This window comes from Mustela nivalis (genome assembly GCF_964662115.1).
Source record: "Mustela nivalis genome assembly, chromosome: 15".
NCBI classification, from domain to species: Eukaryota; Metazoa; Chordata; class Mammalia; order Carnivora; family Mustelidae; genus Mustela; species Mustela nivalis.
In genome coordinates this window covers 59590926-59607019 of record NC_139034.1, presented here as the reverse complement: position 1 = coordinate 59607019, position 16094 = coordinate 59590926, and the positions used below count along the sequence as shown (strand labels likewise).

The window sequence follows — 16094 nt, the reverse complement described above, 5'->3', positions numbered from 1 at the left end:
CATACATAAAAAATTCATGTCCAAAGTGATCATCAGGCCAAGGACTGTAACTGTATCCCTGGCACTAACTGCTACTGAGCCTCTGGGATGGTTATATTTAAAGGGCTCTGCAGTAAACCACCATGAGTACTTTAAGAGGTCAGATGACCTTAAATCTTAAATCTTAAATGTTCCTTGGAAACTCTACTCATACTTTATAGCTGTCTATGAGGCCCTAACATGAGTTAAAAATAATCTTAGAAAATTGCTACTCTGGTTCACTGAAAACAACAATCTGTCTAAAACAAACAAAACCTTAATATCAAACATTCTCAAGGTATATATCAAGGCAAGTTCTGATGTTAAAATTAAACAAAGTTAATAAAAATTCTACAGTGTAGGCCTATGTGGGCAATACTGGATATAATAATAAAAACAGCCACCTACTCTTTGCTGTTTCTTGTATATATTTTCTTCTACTCTTTAAAATATCCTTACAAGGGAGGTGTAATTATTTTCATTTTTAGATGAAAAAATGGAGTCTCGGAGAAGGTGAATGACTTTCTCTTGACCACCCAACTAAGAAGTAGGGTATCTCTGGAATAAAAGTCTTTCTAGGAGGGCCCAGTGTCATACATCTGATTCTGTAGTGTGATTGTTTAACACTCCTGTATTAGGTCAAAATGTCTTCCTGAGCTATTCTTCACCTGCACTATCTCTTCTATGCCACTAGGGGGATCAGTCTATGAGTAACAATGGAGAGCTCTAACACACCATTCCAATACATACGTCAATTTCTTATTACTTAGGGAGATTCTTTGTATTTCTCTTGAAAGTTAAGTTTCTGCCAACTTTTGATATGAAATAGGTTGTTTTGATAAGTGTCAATCTTGAAGACAGGAAATACTCAAATATAGCCATTTAGCAGTGTGATCAAAAGTACCAAAGGAAAAGTTACACTTCCATGATGGAACACTAGAGGGCACCACAACCTAGGTTATCCGAATAGTCATTAGACCACCTTGAGGATTTGGACCTTACTGCACGCTACATATATTAGTATTTACTCATATTCCTTTAGAACATCTTGTGCTTTTACTTACATATATATTTTTTTAAAGAGAATTCCAGATATAAAGTCAGAACTTTCCTCAAATTCATTTAAAAATAAATGCATTATTATGGGCCACCATGGTGGGGCATGCCACTCTTGATCTCGGGGTTGTGTGTTCAAGCCCCACATTGGGCAGAGATTACTTAAAAATAAAATTTTAAAAAAATGCATTATTTAAATACATGCACACATGTATACCAAATATATTTGGTCATCTTCCTCCTAAAATTATTTCCTATCTCACATCTGGAGTGGCCAGCATTATGAAAAGTCTGACTACTGATAGGACTTGCTTTTCTTTACTGATTCCTCAGTTCCTTCCCTCACATCTATTTCCACCCTTAGAAAGATGTAGCATACTGCTGGGACTCAGGACTGCCTTGGAAATGAACTGACTAAACACACAACTAAACCTCTGTGTAAATAAAGCAAGTCATCTCTGGCCTCATTTTCTAGGGTACAAAATGAAGGATTAGGGCCAGATTGGTGGTTCTGAATTCTGGCTGCATGATGGAATCACTTCATAAGCTTTTAAAATGCCCAAGTCCACCTCAGATTAATTAAATTAGAATTTTTAGGGCAAGAGGTGGTGGGACCAAGTTATCGGCAAAGTTTAAAGCTCTCTTAGTAATTCTAATTTGCAGCTGAGGTTGAGAATGACTCATCTTGTTAGCTTGTGAGGTCTGGTCTAGTTCATTGTTAACGTTCCAGGGCTCTGTCTTGACTGGCCCAATGTAGACCTTCAGATACACAGCCTACAAAGGCTTCGGTCTCCCACATATTTACCTTTCTTGAGGCATAATTATCTTTCAGATTCATTCCTAGAAAAAGGGTTTCTTTCTTCAATTAATGGTGCAACAGGACAGCCCACAAGGCCAACGTGAATGGACAGTTATTTTGACTCCTCTCTCCACTCAGTTCTGTAGAGATGAGATCTTGTACAGATACTTCTACAAACTCGGGGGTTTTTTGTTTGTTTGTTTTGGTTTGGTTTGGTTTTTTTGAGGCTATTACAAGAGAGAAGTTAACTCCTTAGGAATTCTGGTGTGGATTATCCTCTATTAAGGGAGACTGGCTTGAAAATCCATGAATGGTATAGAAGTATGTACATTTCCTACATGAATTAATGCCAATAAATGCTGAATATAGAATATATTAGACACCATGAGTTTCAGCTTGTGTGCTTAAAATGCAGCAGATGGTATTTTTGTCTAGAATAGCAGTATATCTTTAGCTACAGTTAGTGACCTAAACTGTCAATAGCCTCAGGTGACCATTGTCTAGACTTCAACTAAAAATGTTAACTTTGTACTTTATATATGCTTACTGAGTATCTCTACCAAATATAAGATAAAACTGTGATTTGTAGCATTTACACTCCTTCAGTCTAAATAGATATTTCTCAGGGAACCTGGGTGGCTCAGTCAATTAAGTGTCTAATTCTAGATTTTGGCTCAGGTCTTGATCTCAGTGTTGAGTTCAAGCCCTGCACCAGGCTCCACACTGGGTATGGAGCCTACTTTAAAAAAAAAAAAAAGAATAGATATTTCTCAATTTTCTGCATAAAGATGAGCCTTTTTCCTCTGTGTAGGAAGGAACTAACAATAGGCACAACATAATGGACCCATTCTATAGACCATCTGGTGACTCTAGTGTCACCCACAAGAGTAGTCTCACTTACTACTGAGCCTTTATACTATAGTGGATCAAAGTTACTTGATTATTAAAACATATAGTCTCTATAAAAACAGAAACAGCTGTTTTTCTACCAGTGGGATGGAAAGTTAGAACAAGAACTGATTACTCATATTCATGAAAATAACTAAATTCTCCTTTTAAACTGAACGGATTCCTTGTAGTGTCCACCCTGCTTATACTCGAATCAGTTTCTTCAGCATTGTTCTTATCAATATACCGTCAGCTGGATTTTAAGAAAATAGCATGTCGAGGCAAGATTTTGTGAATTTTGAAGATGATAATTCAATTCAAATAGCCGTTCTGTCCTAGGGATAAGATATCATGGTTCAAAACTTACTTTGAGAAACATTTAAATACCTCATGAGTGATAAAAAATGGGATTTCATAGACATTTTGCATTCTGCTTTACATGGTTCAACACCTTACCTGTCTAAAGTGTCATCAGATCTGTACCGACTAATTGTAGCTTTTGGCTCATGTCTCTCATTTGCTTTCCTGTAGCAAAAAGCAATTACAGAAAGATCAAATAAATTACAAAAAAATTATAAAATATATCATGTTTTTGGTAAAATTTTGGCCTATTTGAATAGGAGATGTACATGTTGCAAAGGAAAGACAGATTCAGACTATCTAAATCTTCTAAGGTTTTGACCTGGGTTAGAGTAAATTATGGCAAACCCAACTCCCCATGCTAATAAAGGAATTCTTCTATGGGTCCAATTATTTCTAACTGCAATGTAACATATTCAAATTAGGGATAAGGAAAGGCAAAACAAAGAACATGGCATGCAAAATAACTAAAACCCATGAATGGTATAGAAGTATGTACATTTCCTACATGAATTAATGCCAATAAATGCTGAATATAGAATATATTAGACACCACGAGTTTCAGCTTGTGTGCTTAAAATGCAGCAGATGGTATTTTTGTCTAGAATAGTAGCATATCTTTAGCTACAGGGAGTGACCTAAACTATCAATAGCCTCAGGTGACCATTGTCTAGACTTCAACTAAAAATGTTAACTTTGCACTTTATATATGCTTACTGAGTATCTCTACCAAATATAAGATAAAACTGTGATTTGTAGCATTTACGCTCCTTCCGTCTAAATACGTACTGTTAGCAATACTGTTGGCTTTTACATTATAAGAACTCAATCCCTTAAAAATCAGCTATGTTTTGTTTGCAGAATTCTAGTAGTACCGTAAGCCAGCTCAACAGGCTGAATACAAACAGCTTTATTTAAAGTTCAGCACCGTGGACAGGGTTGGGGGGGGACTTGCTGACTGAAGGGAGAAAGAAAGGAAAAGAAGGGAACAGAAAAAGCTAGAAAGAAACGAAGGGAAGAGTATGAGAAGAGAGAAAGGAGAGATGTAGAGGGAGGAGAGGGGAAGAAAGGGGAGATGAGGAGAAGTAGGGAGAAGAGAGACAGTAGGCAAGCAGAAGTTGAGGAAGACAGGTAGGCAGAACAAAGGGGAGAGGAAAGAAGACAAGAAAAGAAGGGAAGACAGGATAGGAGGTTCAATAGCAGGAATCAAGATCATTAAAGCAAATGGAAATATCTTGATCAGACTGATCGATCAACAAAAACAGTTTGTTTAATGCCTTATATAACCCTGTGATACAAGAAAAGCAAGCTCTTGATGAATTATACCATGATTTACTCTGTTTGCATTTCAAAGCATCATTTGAAGCTGATAGATCAAAGATACAGAATCTAGAAAAGCACTAAAACAGAACATGCACTTAGAATTTAATTTTTAACTTGATATAGTGTATTTTTATTAAGCAAATACTTGAAGGTAAATAATATACAATTTACTGTAGCTACTGACTACGAGGAAGCCAAGAGTAAAAAATTATGGACTCGACTGACACAGAACTAGAGAGACAAATTAGATATGTACACCCAAGGGCAGACAGTGGCCAGTGTCATAAAAGAAGTTCAGGGAAAGTGCAAGGAAGTTCTATGGCGAGAACATTTATTTCTAGGTAAGAGAATCAAAGAGAGCTTCAGGGGTAAAGTGCAGTTTGAGCTGGGCCTTGCGGGATAAATAGCTGTGAACATTTTCAAACGGGAGCAGAGGGAACAGTGTCTGTTGATGCAAGAGAAAAGGAAAGAAAATTGCCTAATGTGATTCCCTAAGTTTTAAAGGAATCTCAGAGTGAAATCCTGGTCTAGCCCATCATTGTGTTGAAGGCATGAACGCAAACAGGCACTGCAGGGCCATCAGACTCCCTTCGGTCAAACAGCCCCTTCTCAGACAGCCTCACTTTATGTCTCATTAGCTGACTTTGTTCTTTCTCGAACTTGTGGCCACACAGCACATTACATTGTTTATTTTCAGTCTCTCCCCTCCTCCACCTTCAGCTAGGATGCAGGTTCTACGGAAGCAGGGACGTTGTTTTATTCCCAGTCCTCAGGCCAGTGTCTGCTCACAGGAGGCCTCTCTCCAAGTATTTGTGCTACCAGGTTTGTCTGGCAGATCTAAACAATCTGGCAGAAGGACACAGTGGAAGTTCTTCGTTCATGCCTACTGTAAAGCTGTTACCTAAGGTGAGGAGGATATATTGTTTATCTTCCCTTCCCTTTCGTCTTTTCAGACTCTGCACACATTGCTACTTCAGCTGGAAGCACTTCTCTCTTGCTTCATGCCCACCAGCATTACTTCCCGACTCAGAAACCCCTCCTCATCCTTCAGACAGCAGTGCCAACACCAAAGGCCACTTTCTGGGTGCCATCTCGGATTAATTCAGGCAGAGTTAGGCTCTCTCATCTCTTCTCCCATGGCCCTGTCACACACTTCTACAATAGCACCTCCGTGGTAAATTTTAGTCTTATAGTCTATGGATCCATATTTTTCCAGCATGTAAGGGTTCCCTAAGGTCAACGGTGGCATTTTATGCATCTTTGTATTCCCAGTACCTAGTACTATGGCAGTAAACATAACAGCTGCTCCAAAATGGGGTGACATGTTCACCAAAGTGGGTACAGGCTATGTGAAAGGGCAGAAAAGGGCTAAGCAGGCATCCATTTGACCAAGTACAAGGAGAAAAATCACCCGCACTACCCTTCTAGGAAAGTGTGTTTTGAGACTCTATCTATGGGTTATGGGGAAAACATTCTGGGCTCACACACTTTTGTTACTAAAGATAAAAGTTCAAGGTACTGCATTAGCCAGTATATATGGAGGGGAATTGGCCAATAAAACGGACAGAGTAATTTTCACTGGTAGCTGGACTGAAATGATCAGATTCCCTTTGGTGTGATGAGACTATCTGAGAACAAGGCTGTAATCTTCAAAATCATGAAGACTAAGGAGAGGACAAAGGTAGTCACAGAACAATGAGTCAGATGAACTAAGCCTGGGAACCAGAAAACCAAACAGATACTTTGTGAAGAGGGCTCTAAGCTTGGTACCCTTAGAATAGGTCAAAATTACAAAGAAGTTTAAAAGGGTTTAGAAAAATACATAAATAAAAGTTTCTAAAATACTTAAGGTGTCTACTTACAAAGTCTATGCCATGAAAGACAATCACACTCCTTTACTAAATACAGTTTGGTGATAGACAGACACAGACTACTAGACAGAGTAAAACTTGTGTCTGAAAAATATTCAGGTTCTGCTGCTGGGTGTGGTTCTTGCAAGTGTGTGAGCATAAATGTGTTTTAACAAGAGTATTATCTATTTACTTGATCAATCTTAGATTATTTGCATTATTATGATTATGAGTTTTGTCTAAATTTTTCTACTAATTTTGCTATTCAGTATCATTTAATGGTTTTCCACAAACCTAGGAGTTTCTCAAAAGAAGTATACTGCCCATAAAGCAAGTGAACTCTGGGACTGTTACTTCTATATTGTAAAGTTCCTTTTCCTAAGATTCTGAGATAGCTTATCTGGTCACATTTCTGTGGAAGCCCTTTCTTTTTCCCATCCAGAGGGCTACCTCCATGGATTGGTTATTCTATACCCCCAAGCTGTGGTTCTGGAAGCATGGAGTTGGAGAAGCACAGACTTCACTCTAATGATATCACAGAGACTTCCAGAATGCCAGGGAAAGCCTGAGGCTAGCCACAAATACTCAGCTTGTCTTGAACAAGTCTTCTCTCAAAACTATTGTCTTTGTGTTTCTGCGAATGATGTAACTTGTCTGAAACACCCACCTGTCCAAGGCATCATGGGAGTTATGTCGGTTGAGCACCACCCTACCATAATTTTCATCTCTGTAAAGAAAGAACAAAACTAAGTCACGTGGAGAGTTACCACAGTATTTGGTACACACTAAATAAGGGAGACAGCAAAGAGCTCACTATTTAGAGCAAAGTTAATTCATTTTGTTTCAGGCATAAGAACACAACCATACATTTGTTTTTTATCAGTCTCCCCTTGAAAGAGCATGGTGAAAAGAAACAAGTTTGTCAGTACAAATGATCATTATTCTCATATATCCCATGAGATTTCCATATGATTCAACAATGGGATGAGTGGGGTTTTTTTTCTATCGGAGTGTGGGAACATGTATGTGGACATCAAATTTGTGTACATTATAAGAGTGAGTTTCTGCAGGAAGGCAAAAGGTTTCACAAACATGTCTTAAATTTAATTAAGTCCTTTATACCTATACATTTTCATCTGATGGACCTCATATTTTCCCTAGACAAAAAGCAGGAAAATAAGTACCAATATTTATGGTTAAGAAGGCCGATCATTCACAGGAGATTTGGCCCATTTGAACCATGAGAACTGTTTGGTCCTTAAAATAATCCTATGAATTAGGCAAAGATGACCCTGTCATACCCAATTCACAGAAGAAAAAACTGATCAGAGATTTTGTGGTTTTCTTAAGACCAAAAGGTTAGTAAGTGAAGGCATGGATGTAGGACCCAGATCTTTCTATTTCAAACCTTTGCTTTTTCTCCTAGTTAACCCTTACTACATACATAGACCTTCATACATAAAATCCCAAACCCTTTCTTATTTTGTGCAGCAGACCTGAAAGTACAGGAAACTTTAGGAAATGTCAAAACATGTAGTAGAGCTTTTGGCCTTGAACCAAGTACCTGAACCTTTTTCATGTTAACCCAACTAAACCTGAAATACAACATTACTCCTGGTTCCGCTCCCCTAATGTTACTCAACACTCTGGAACTATTTGTAATAAAGCTATACAAGAAACTGTGGTAGATAATTAAAAAGAAAGATGAACAGTGAAACTGAAACAATTCCAGCAAATTTATGCCCTCAAAAATCCCAAGAGAACATTTCCATCTCTCTTGGTATCCATTCCCTAAACTTGTGAGAGAGTAGCAGACACAGGACACATTCTGACCTGAAGAAGAATCGTAACACACAGCCCAGACCTGGACCAGCAGGAGTGGGGAGAGCATCAGAGCCCATTTTCCCTTCATTCAGCAGCTGCTCTACCATCCAACTTGGCTTCTCTGGCCCTTTATAAATGAGGCATCCTTGGCTAAAAACCATCATTCCTACCAATTATAATTTGCCTTAGACATTTCTATGCTCACACATCTGTGCAAATATTTGCAAAACAGAATTTATGATTCACATTTGACATCATTCCACCACTATGGAAAAATAGAAGTGCCGTATTAGGCTTTGACAGAAGTAGTAAATGCGTGTTACTAGAGGAAATGGTTGTTGTCCAAGAATGTCAACTCCAAATGTCAATGTGAGTCTCTAAATACCCTTATATTCCCTTAAAATAATAAGATTTGGTAACAGGAATTAATAGACATCTTCATTTAACAGTCACAAGTATGTTCCTCAGATAACCATACATGGGCAGTTTAGTAGAAAGTTTAGAGTAAGTATCCTGTAATGTTGAGCTTCTCAACATTGGCACTAGGACACTACGGGCCTGACAATTTTGTGTTGTGGGGAGTGCCCTGCGCATTGGGAGATGTTTAGTGGCACCCATGACCTCTACCCACTAGATGTCAGGAGTACTCCCTAATTTTGATAACTGGAAATGTCTCCAGCTCTTACCAAACATGCCTTGGGGATAAAACTGCCCTTCAGTGAGAACCACTGGTGTAACAGAAAGACAATGGGTCATGTTAAAAATCTCAACTCCATCACTTGACAGGTGCATAGATTGGACAAGTTATTAACTCTTCTGAGCCTCAGATTCCTCTTCTATAAAATAGAGGATGTAATAATATCTACCTTGTGTGATTTGTGAGATTTAAAGATGCTTTTTATGTACCTATATGTAAGAGGGCATCTTAAAACTTGTGCCTATGTATATGTGTGATTTATAATAAATATATATGGGCTGGACAAATGTTTATTGTAAATCTATGCTGACAATGAGACAATATGCCTGTAATTGTTTTCAGATCTATAACACTGAGCTAGTAGAAGCAATGCTCAAAACAGACAAAACATTCTTGATGGTAAATGTTTTCCCTTGCAAGGTAATACCACATTTAGCACCCACCCGATATCTAGAGATATATGACCACTGGGACTAAAATGAGTTGAGAATGTATTGATTTCACTTGCACATATAGGAATTTTAGATAAATTATTATTAAATTTGTAAATTAGGAATCATGCTATTATTTGTTTATTTCAACTGACACGATGAATATACATGAGGAGGCTCCCTGCCATGGATTAAATAGTACTGTTGGGAAACTGGAAAGTCATGTTCTTTTCAATTTGTCAAAGAGACACAAACACCCATGCTAGTTGTAACAATGAAACTCTGTTTTTTCTCCCTAATGACTCACATGCTCTTTGTTATATAAATCATAAAAATGGTAGAAATATTCTTGAAAATCTGAAAGCCAATGTATGCCTGTTAAACCAAACATTAGGCTATGCAACAAAGTGTTTTAAGGAAAGAACCTGATTTCCAGATGGCCACTAGCTTCCCAGTTGGAGAACAGCTCTACTTGTCCACCCCCCCCCACACACACACACACACTCTTACTTCTCTTCTTCCGGACGTTTCTTTATCCAGCTGTTGTCCTGTAAGAAAGTCCTTCTTTTGTTCACATCATGAAAACCCTGTTGCCTCAATGTTGTCCCCTGAGAGGTATTCTTCATATCTATCAACAGAAAAATGAAAAAAAACTGAGAGATGCAACTATATGGGGCCAAGTGTGAGTTTGTTAACCTGGGTGTCTTGAGAGGCACATCTGATTGGCCATCATCCATCTCCTAGGCTGACAAGTTCAGCACTGTTTCAAAATATGATGCTCTGGTAGGAGAGGACAAATCTCACACCCCAGCATCAGAGATAACATATAAAATTGCTCAGGTGCCAAGTGAAACTGCCAGGGCAGTTCATGATGTCCTGTGCTGCACCCGGGAATATAGAACCATGGGTGTGGGATTAACAAAGCCACGGTCGGTTTGGTGGGTTGGCCATTTCATTCATTCATTCATTCAAAAAAAAAATTATATATATATATATATACACACACACACACACACACACATTTTTTCTTTATATATACATACAAGGAAAAAATATACACACAAGACTTTTTTACAATGTACCTAGTAAATGATAGTCAAGAAGTCCCGGTGCTTTTGATTATAAGCAACTGAATTCTTTTTTTTTTTTTAAGATTTTATTTATTCATTTGACAGAGTGAGAGAGATCACAAGTAGGCAGAGAGGCAGGCAGAGGAAGAGAGGGAAGAAGGCTCCCTGCCAAGATAAGAGTCTGATTCTGGGCTCAATCTCAGGACCCCGAGACCATAGCCTGAGCCAAAGGCAGAGGCTCTACCCACTGAGCCACCCAGGTGCCCCGTAACTGAATTTTTTAACTTCAGAGGAGTCAGAAGCACAAAATGTCCCACACACAAAAGAACATTTTTGTTGATTTAAAAAAAAATCTTTGCATTGCAATTACATGAGTAAAAGTTATAGCTCTCCTACTTTTTCTCTAAGTCTTACATTGACCAATGCTAATTAAGTTAGACTGTTGTGGGCACCTGGGTGGCTCAGTGGATTAAAGCCTCTGCCTTCGGCTCAGGTCATGATCCCAATGTCCTGGGATCGAGCCCCGCATTGGGCTCTCTGCTCAGCAGGGAGCCTGCTTCCTCCTCTCTCTCTGCCTGCCTTTTCACCTACTTGTGATCTCTGTTTGCCAAATAAATAAATAAAATATTTAAAAAAAAAGTTAGACTGTTGCTTCTAAGCATTCCATATCTATGTAAAAGAATTAAGAGCTATGCGTTGTTTTTCTCAGATTTTTAAGCTTTCTGAGTAAGGAAAATATATCTACATTACCATTTCCTGTGGAAGAAATTTTTCGCGAGGTAAAATTGGACATGCTGGCTTCCAGTAAGGATCTACAAAAAAAATAAGGAGGGGAAAAAATACAACAATGACTTCAAGAATCTACAAGTGATTCTTTCATTGGTGATGACATTTTCCAATGACATTAAGAAAGTCCCATGACCTGGTATCAGGAATACATGACATCAAGTGTCCCCTAAGAACCTGAGAGTTCTTCTATTCCAATGTATTTATTTTACAGATGTAGAAGTTGAGGCCAAGAGCAGCTGATGTCCCCAATGTTATAATAACAAGCAATTGGATGAATGAGGCCATCAATTAATTCATTTATTCAATCAATAAATAGGCATTGGGTGCTTAGAGTATGGTTGGCCCTAAGCCAGGAGCTGGAGACAAGAAGATGAATATGAGAAATGCATCAAGTCTATAGGGAGATAGAGACTGGTCAAGTCTATAGGGAGATAAAGACATGGAATTCACAGAAAAATATGCAGAGTACCTGTGGGGAAACCAAAGTGAACTCAGGGCTGCATTACGACTTTGTGAGTCCTAGGCACTTTTGCTTTCATAGGCTTCTTCTTTCACAAACACAGATACACACAGACACACACAGACACACACACACATACACACACGCATGCCCACACAGTTAAAAAATTATATTTTGTGACTGTTAGTATAAAGATGAAAAATAACTCAGGCTGGCTTACTTAGCAGACTTTCATTATTATAATATTCATTGTTTTCTTCTCTTGTTAAAAGGAATTAAAATTAGAACCTTTTTGTAGGCCCCCAAAAGTATCATAGGCTTTAGGCACTGCTTTTTTTGTTTAATGGTTAAGTTGGTCTTGGTTTCCCTGAATGTGAGGTTTTCAGTTTTAAAACTGAAAAAGTCCTGAGCAAATGGGAATGGCTGGTCCCCTAGGTGGGATAGTATGTTTTTTGCAGAATCCGGCCAACTGTACAATGGATGAAATCACAGAGGGACATTAGATCTCAAGTCCGAGGCAAGTCATAGTCCGAGCTTTATCACATCAAAGTTCTATAATTGGGGGGTGCCTGGTGGCTCAGTAGGTTAACCACCTGCTTTTGTCTCAAGAGCTCAAGTCATGATCCTGAGGTTGGCCTCCCTACTCAACCAGGAATCTGCTTCTCCCTTTCCTCCTACCCCTCCCCCATGCTTATGCACATGCAATCTCTCTCTCTGTCTCAAAAAAATAAATAAAATCTTTTTTTAAAAGTTCTATAATTGAACCACATAATCTCCCATAAAATGGGCCCATAAAATGGGCTAATGAAACCTGCCATCATAGGTTTGTGATGATTAAAAATAATGTACACAAACATCAATCATTAAACTTTAAGTGCTAGTCCAATTTAAGACCATACTGTCAGGAAGTTGTTCATAGGTATAACTCGGGGGTTCTAAAAGCCCCTCTCACATTCTGATGCAAAAGTATCTCCTACAATAATTTGCCATAGGACCTGATCATATCATCATTTTTCTTGGGACCTTCTCTTAGAATGTCCACACCCCTACCTGGAGTAGGTGAGAAGTGGAATGTATTGGTGCCCAGACCAGGTCCTGTCTACCTATCTCATGTCTGGCACTATGGACTCATGATTGTTGGTGGGGTTACCTGGTTACACACCCTCCCCACACACTACAACTTACAGCCAATGGTTGAATGACCTAGGGTAAAATGTGAATCTGGTGCCCCAAGGTAGAGCCAATTTATGCAGGTGATTTATGCTTCAGAGCTCACTATGGAATCGGACTAAAGCTAAACTAACAGAGAACATATCCTTGCTCAGCCCCTTCCTCTGCCTCTACTTCCTGCTTCCCTTTCTCCTCTCTCCTGAAAGCTTACCCTCAGTAAGTTACAGGCACCCACATTCCTCTCAGGCACTGCTTTTAGGAACCCAACCTGAGACTACCATTACTACCAGAAGGTAGAAAGATCTGCATTTAAAGGATGCTATTTGCTGACTGTTACTTTGAGTGTGTCATAGTCCAGCTCCCTCATCTATCAAAGGACGTGAAAAAGCTGTTCTGAAGATCAAATTAGATGACATTTGTAAAGTGTTTAATTATTGACCAACATACTGAAAGCATTCAATTTTTTAAAAGATTTATTTATCTGAGAAAGAGCATGAGCAGGGGATTAGGGAGAGGGAGAAGCAGACGTCCTGTGGAGCAGGGAGCCTGGTATGGAACTTGATCGCAGGACCCCCGGAATCATGATCTGAGCCAAAGGCAGACACTTGACCAACTGAACCGCCTAGGCACCCCATCCAAATGAGGTTTTTAACCTCATGCCTCTATCATCTTGGAAGCAGAGAACAAAGACATAAGGCAGGTGTGTTTGGGTGTAGGGAGGGGAAGGAACAGCCTTAAACTTGGGACACTGGGCATGCAGGGAGTGTGGGCAGCCTCTGGCTAGCTGTGTTTGAAGGTCACCAAAATTTGGCAGAAGGGGGTGGGAAAGAGGCAATGTGAAGACAAACTTCAATCTCAACTATTTGTTCATTTCCCCCTTGGTCTGGCCCAGCTAATCTGGGCTCTTGGCTAACCTTCTGCTTCTCAATGGACTCCAATAAATTCTCTTCCTGAGCTTGTAAATACCGAGAGAGCTCATAGCTGACTGAACTGAGATTCTGCAATGGACAAAATGCTGAATGTATATTTGATTATACATTTGCAAAGACTGAAAATTACATGTAAGACACAGGACAAGGTAAATGGAGAAAAGGTATTGTCATAATTGTCTATTTGCCTATGTCTACCAAAAGACTAAGTGTCCCGGGGTAAAAGGTAAGTCTTTCCCATCTGTATATCCTGGGTCTGGGACAGAGTAGATGCTCCTCAGGTGCTTGTTATGGGCTGAATATGTCTCCCCTGAAGTTGATATGTCGAAGCCCAGTAGCCAGTACCTCAAGTTATGACTGTGTTTGGAGGCAGAACCTTTATTAAGTTATAATGAGATCATTAAGTAGGTCCTCATCCAACCTGTCTCATGATTGTATAAGAGAGGAATTTTGGACACATACAGAGAGATACCAGGGATGTATGTGTACAGAGAAAAGCCCATGTGAGTACACGAAAAGTGGCCATCTGCAAGCCACGGAGAGAGACCACAAGAGAAAGCAAATCTGACAGCATCCTGATCTTGGACTTGTAGCCTCTAGTTCTCTTCTAGAACTGTGAAACTATACATTTCTGTTGTTTAAGTCAACAGTCTATGGTCTTTTGTCACGGCAGACCTAGCAAATAAATAGAGTGACTTATGGGAAAAGGGATTTAAATGTTCTTAAAACAGGTCATTCAAAGAGCTCTGGGTCACACTGTCTCTGATCTGTGCCCTTTGTGTCATCAACTGTCCTACTGCTGGGGCCATAATAGCACCTGTTCAGAATGGGGCACTCCCCAGGCATTGCCTCATCCTCATCCTACACTCTGTGAGATAGCAATTATTATCTCCATCTCCCAGACAGGACATCTGAAGTTCAGGGAGAGGATGTAACACCTAAGGTGGGAAGAGGCAGAATCTGCCTTCTAAACCAAAGCCACCTCTTTCTACAGAGACCGGCAATAAGGCTCATACTGAGTCACTGCAAGACTGGACCAGCGTGAGAGGAAAGGGAGACCCCAGTGGCCCCCACCTGACTCCTGACATCTCAGGCTTCAGAAGTGCTATGAGCTCTGCCGGCAGTGCCCAGCAGGAGAACCTGGACGGCATCTGCAGCAGACAAGGCCTCACAGAGCAGGATTCTCTGGGTGCTCTCTGATATTCTCTTGGTTATGGAAAGACATCTATGCAAAAACTTGTACAGGAATGATCATAACAGCATGCAAAACAGCCAAAAAGTGGAAATAGCATAAACGTCCACAGATGGATGAATGGGCAAAGAGCACGTGGTATACAACAGGAAAGTGCTACACTCATAGATTTTACTCAGCAATTTTTCAAAAATGAAGTTTTGATACATACTACAACATGAATGAACTTGACACACGCTCATGAGGGAAGCCAGACATAACAGACGACAGGCGTATGGTTCTACATGGATGTTATTTTTTAGATTTTCTTTGTGGTTCTACCATATCTCACCTCAAGTCTCTCCCAAGCAAGTCTTCTGCTGTCCCTTTAAGTTCTGCTGGTTAAAGAGGAGCATTCAGACAAGAATAGTAATTTAGATGCTTATATATTAATTTATAATTTATCCCATTTGATTTTCACAACATTTAAGAGTGATATAATTCCACAACAACACAGATGGACTTAGAGGGCATTATGCTAAGTGAAATAAATCATAGAAGAAGACAAATACGATATGATTTCACTTATATGTGGAATCTAATACAAACAGACAAATAAACAAAGAAACAGAGACAGACTAATAAATACAGAGAACAAACTGGTGGTTGCCAGAAGGGAGGGGGATAGAGGGATGGACAAAATAGGTGAAGGCGATCAAGAAGCCCAAACTTCCAGCTGTAAAATAAATACTAAGTCACTAAGGTAAAAGGTAGAGCATAGGGAATATAGCCCATAATACAGAATAACACTGTATGACAGCAGATGGGGACTGCATCTGTCTCTGCATCCGACTCACCACTGTAAGTGGTGGGCACTAACACAAAGAATTGTTAAAATCACTATGTTCTAGAGGCACCTGGGTGGCTCAGTGGGTTAAAGCCTCTGCCTTCAGCTCAGGTCATGATCCCAGGGTCCTGGGATTGAGCCCCACATCGGGCTCTCTGCTCAGTGGAGAGCCTGCTTCCTCCTCTCTCTGTCTGTTGCTCTGCCTACTTGTGCTGTCTCTCTGTCAAATAAGTAAATAAAATATTTTTTAAAAAATCACTACATTCTATACCTGAAACACACTGTAGGACAACTATACCTCAGTTAAAAAAAAAAAATTAGAGTGATACAATCCCTACCTCACAGAGACAGAAGCAAAGGCTCAGATCGAGTAACTAATGAGTGGCAAAGCTGAGACTCAACCTGAGGTTTT

The 16094-nt window shown here is 39.5% G+C and overlaps 1 protein-coding gene across 29 annotated transcripts in view; it reads right to left on the bottom strand.

Moving 5' to 3' along the window:
- SCEL (sciellin) overlaps positions 1-16094 on the bottom strand; it is a 329124-nt gene that overhangs the window by 79477 nt on the left and 233553 nt on the right. For all 29 annotated transcript variants that reach the window (XM_082701429.1, XM_082701418.1, XM_082701430.1 and 26 more), the window contains 4 exons: positions 11067-11128; positions 9757-9874; positions 6962-7021; positions 3218-3286 (listed from right to left, as the gene is read on the bottom strand). In XM_082701429.1, the coding sequence (XP_082557555.1) occupies positions 3218-3286; positions 6962-7021; positions 9757-9874; positions 11067-11109 (290 nt within the window). In that variant the 5' untranslated portion in view covers positions 11110-11128. The remainder of the gene's footprint in view (positions 1-3217; positions 3287-6961; positions 7022-9756; positions 9875-11066; positions 11129-16094) is intronic.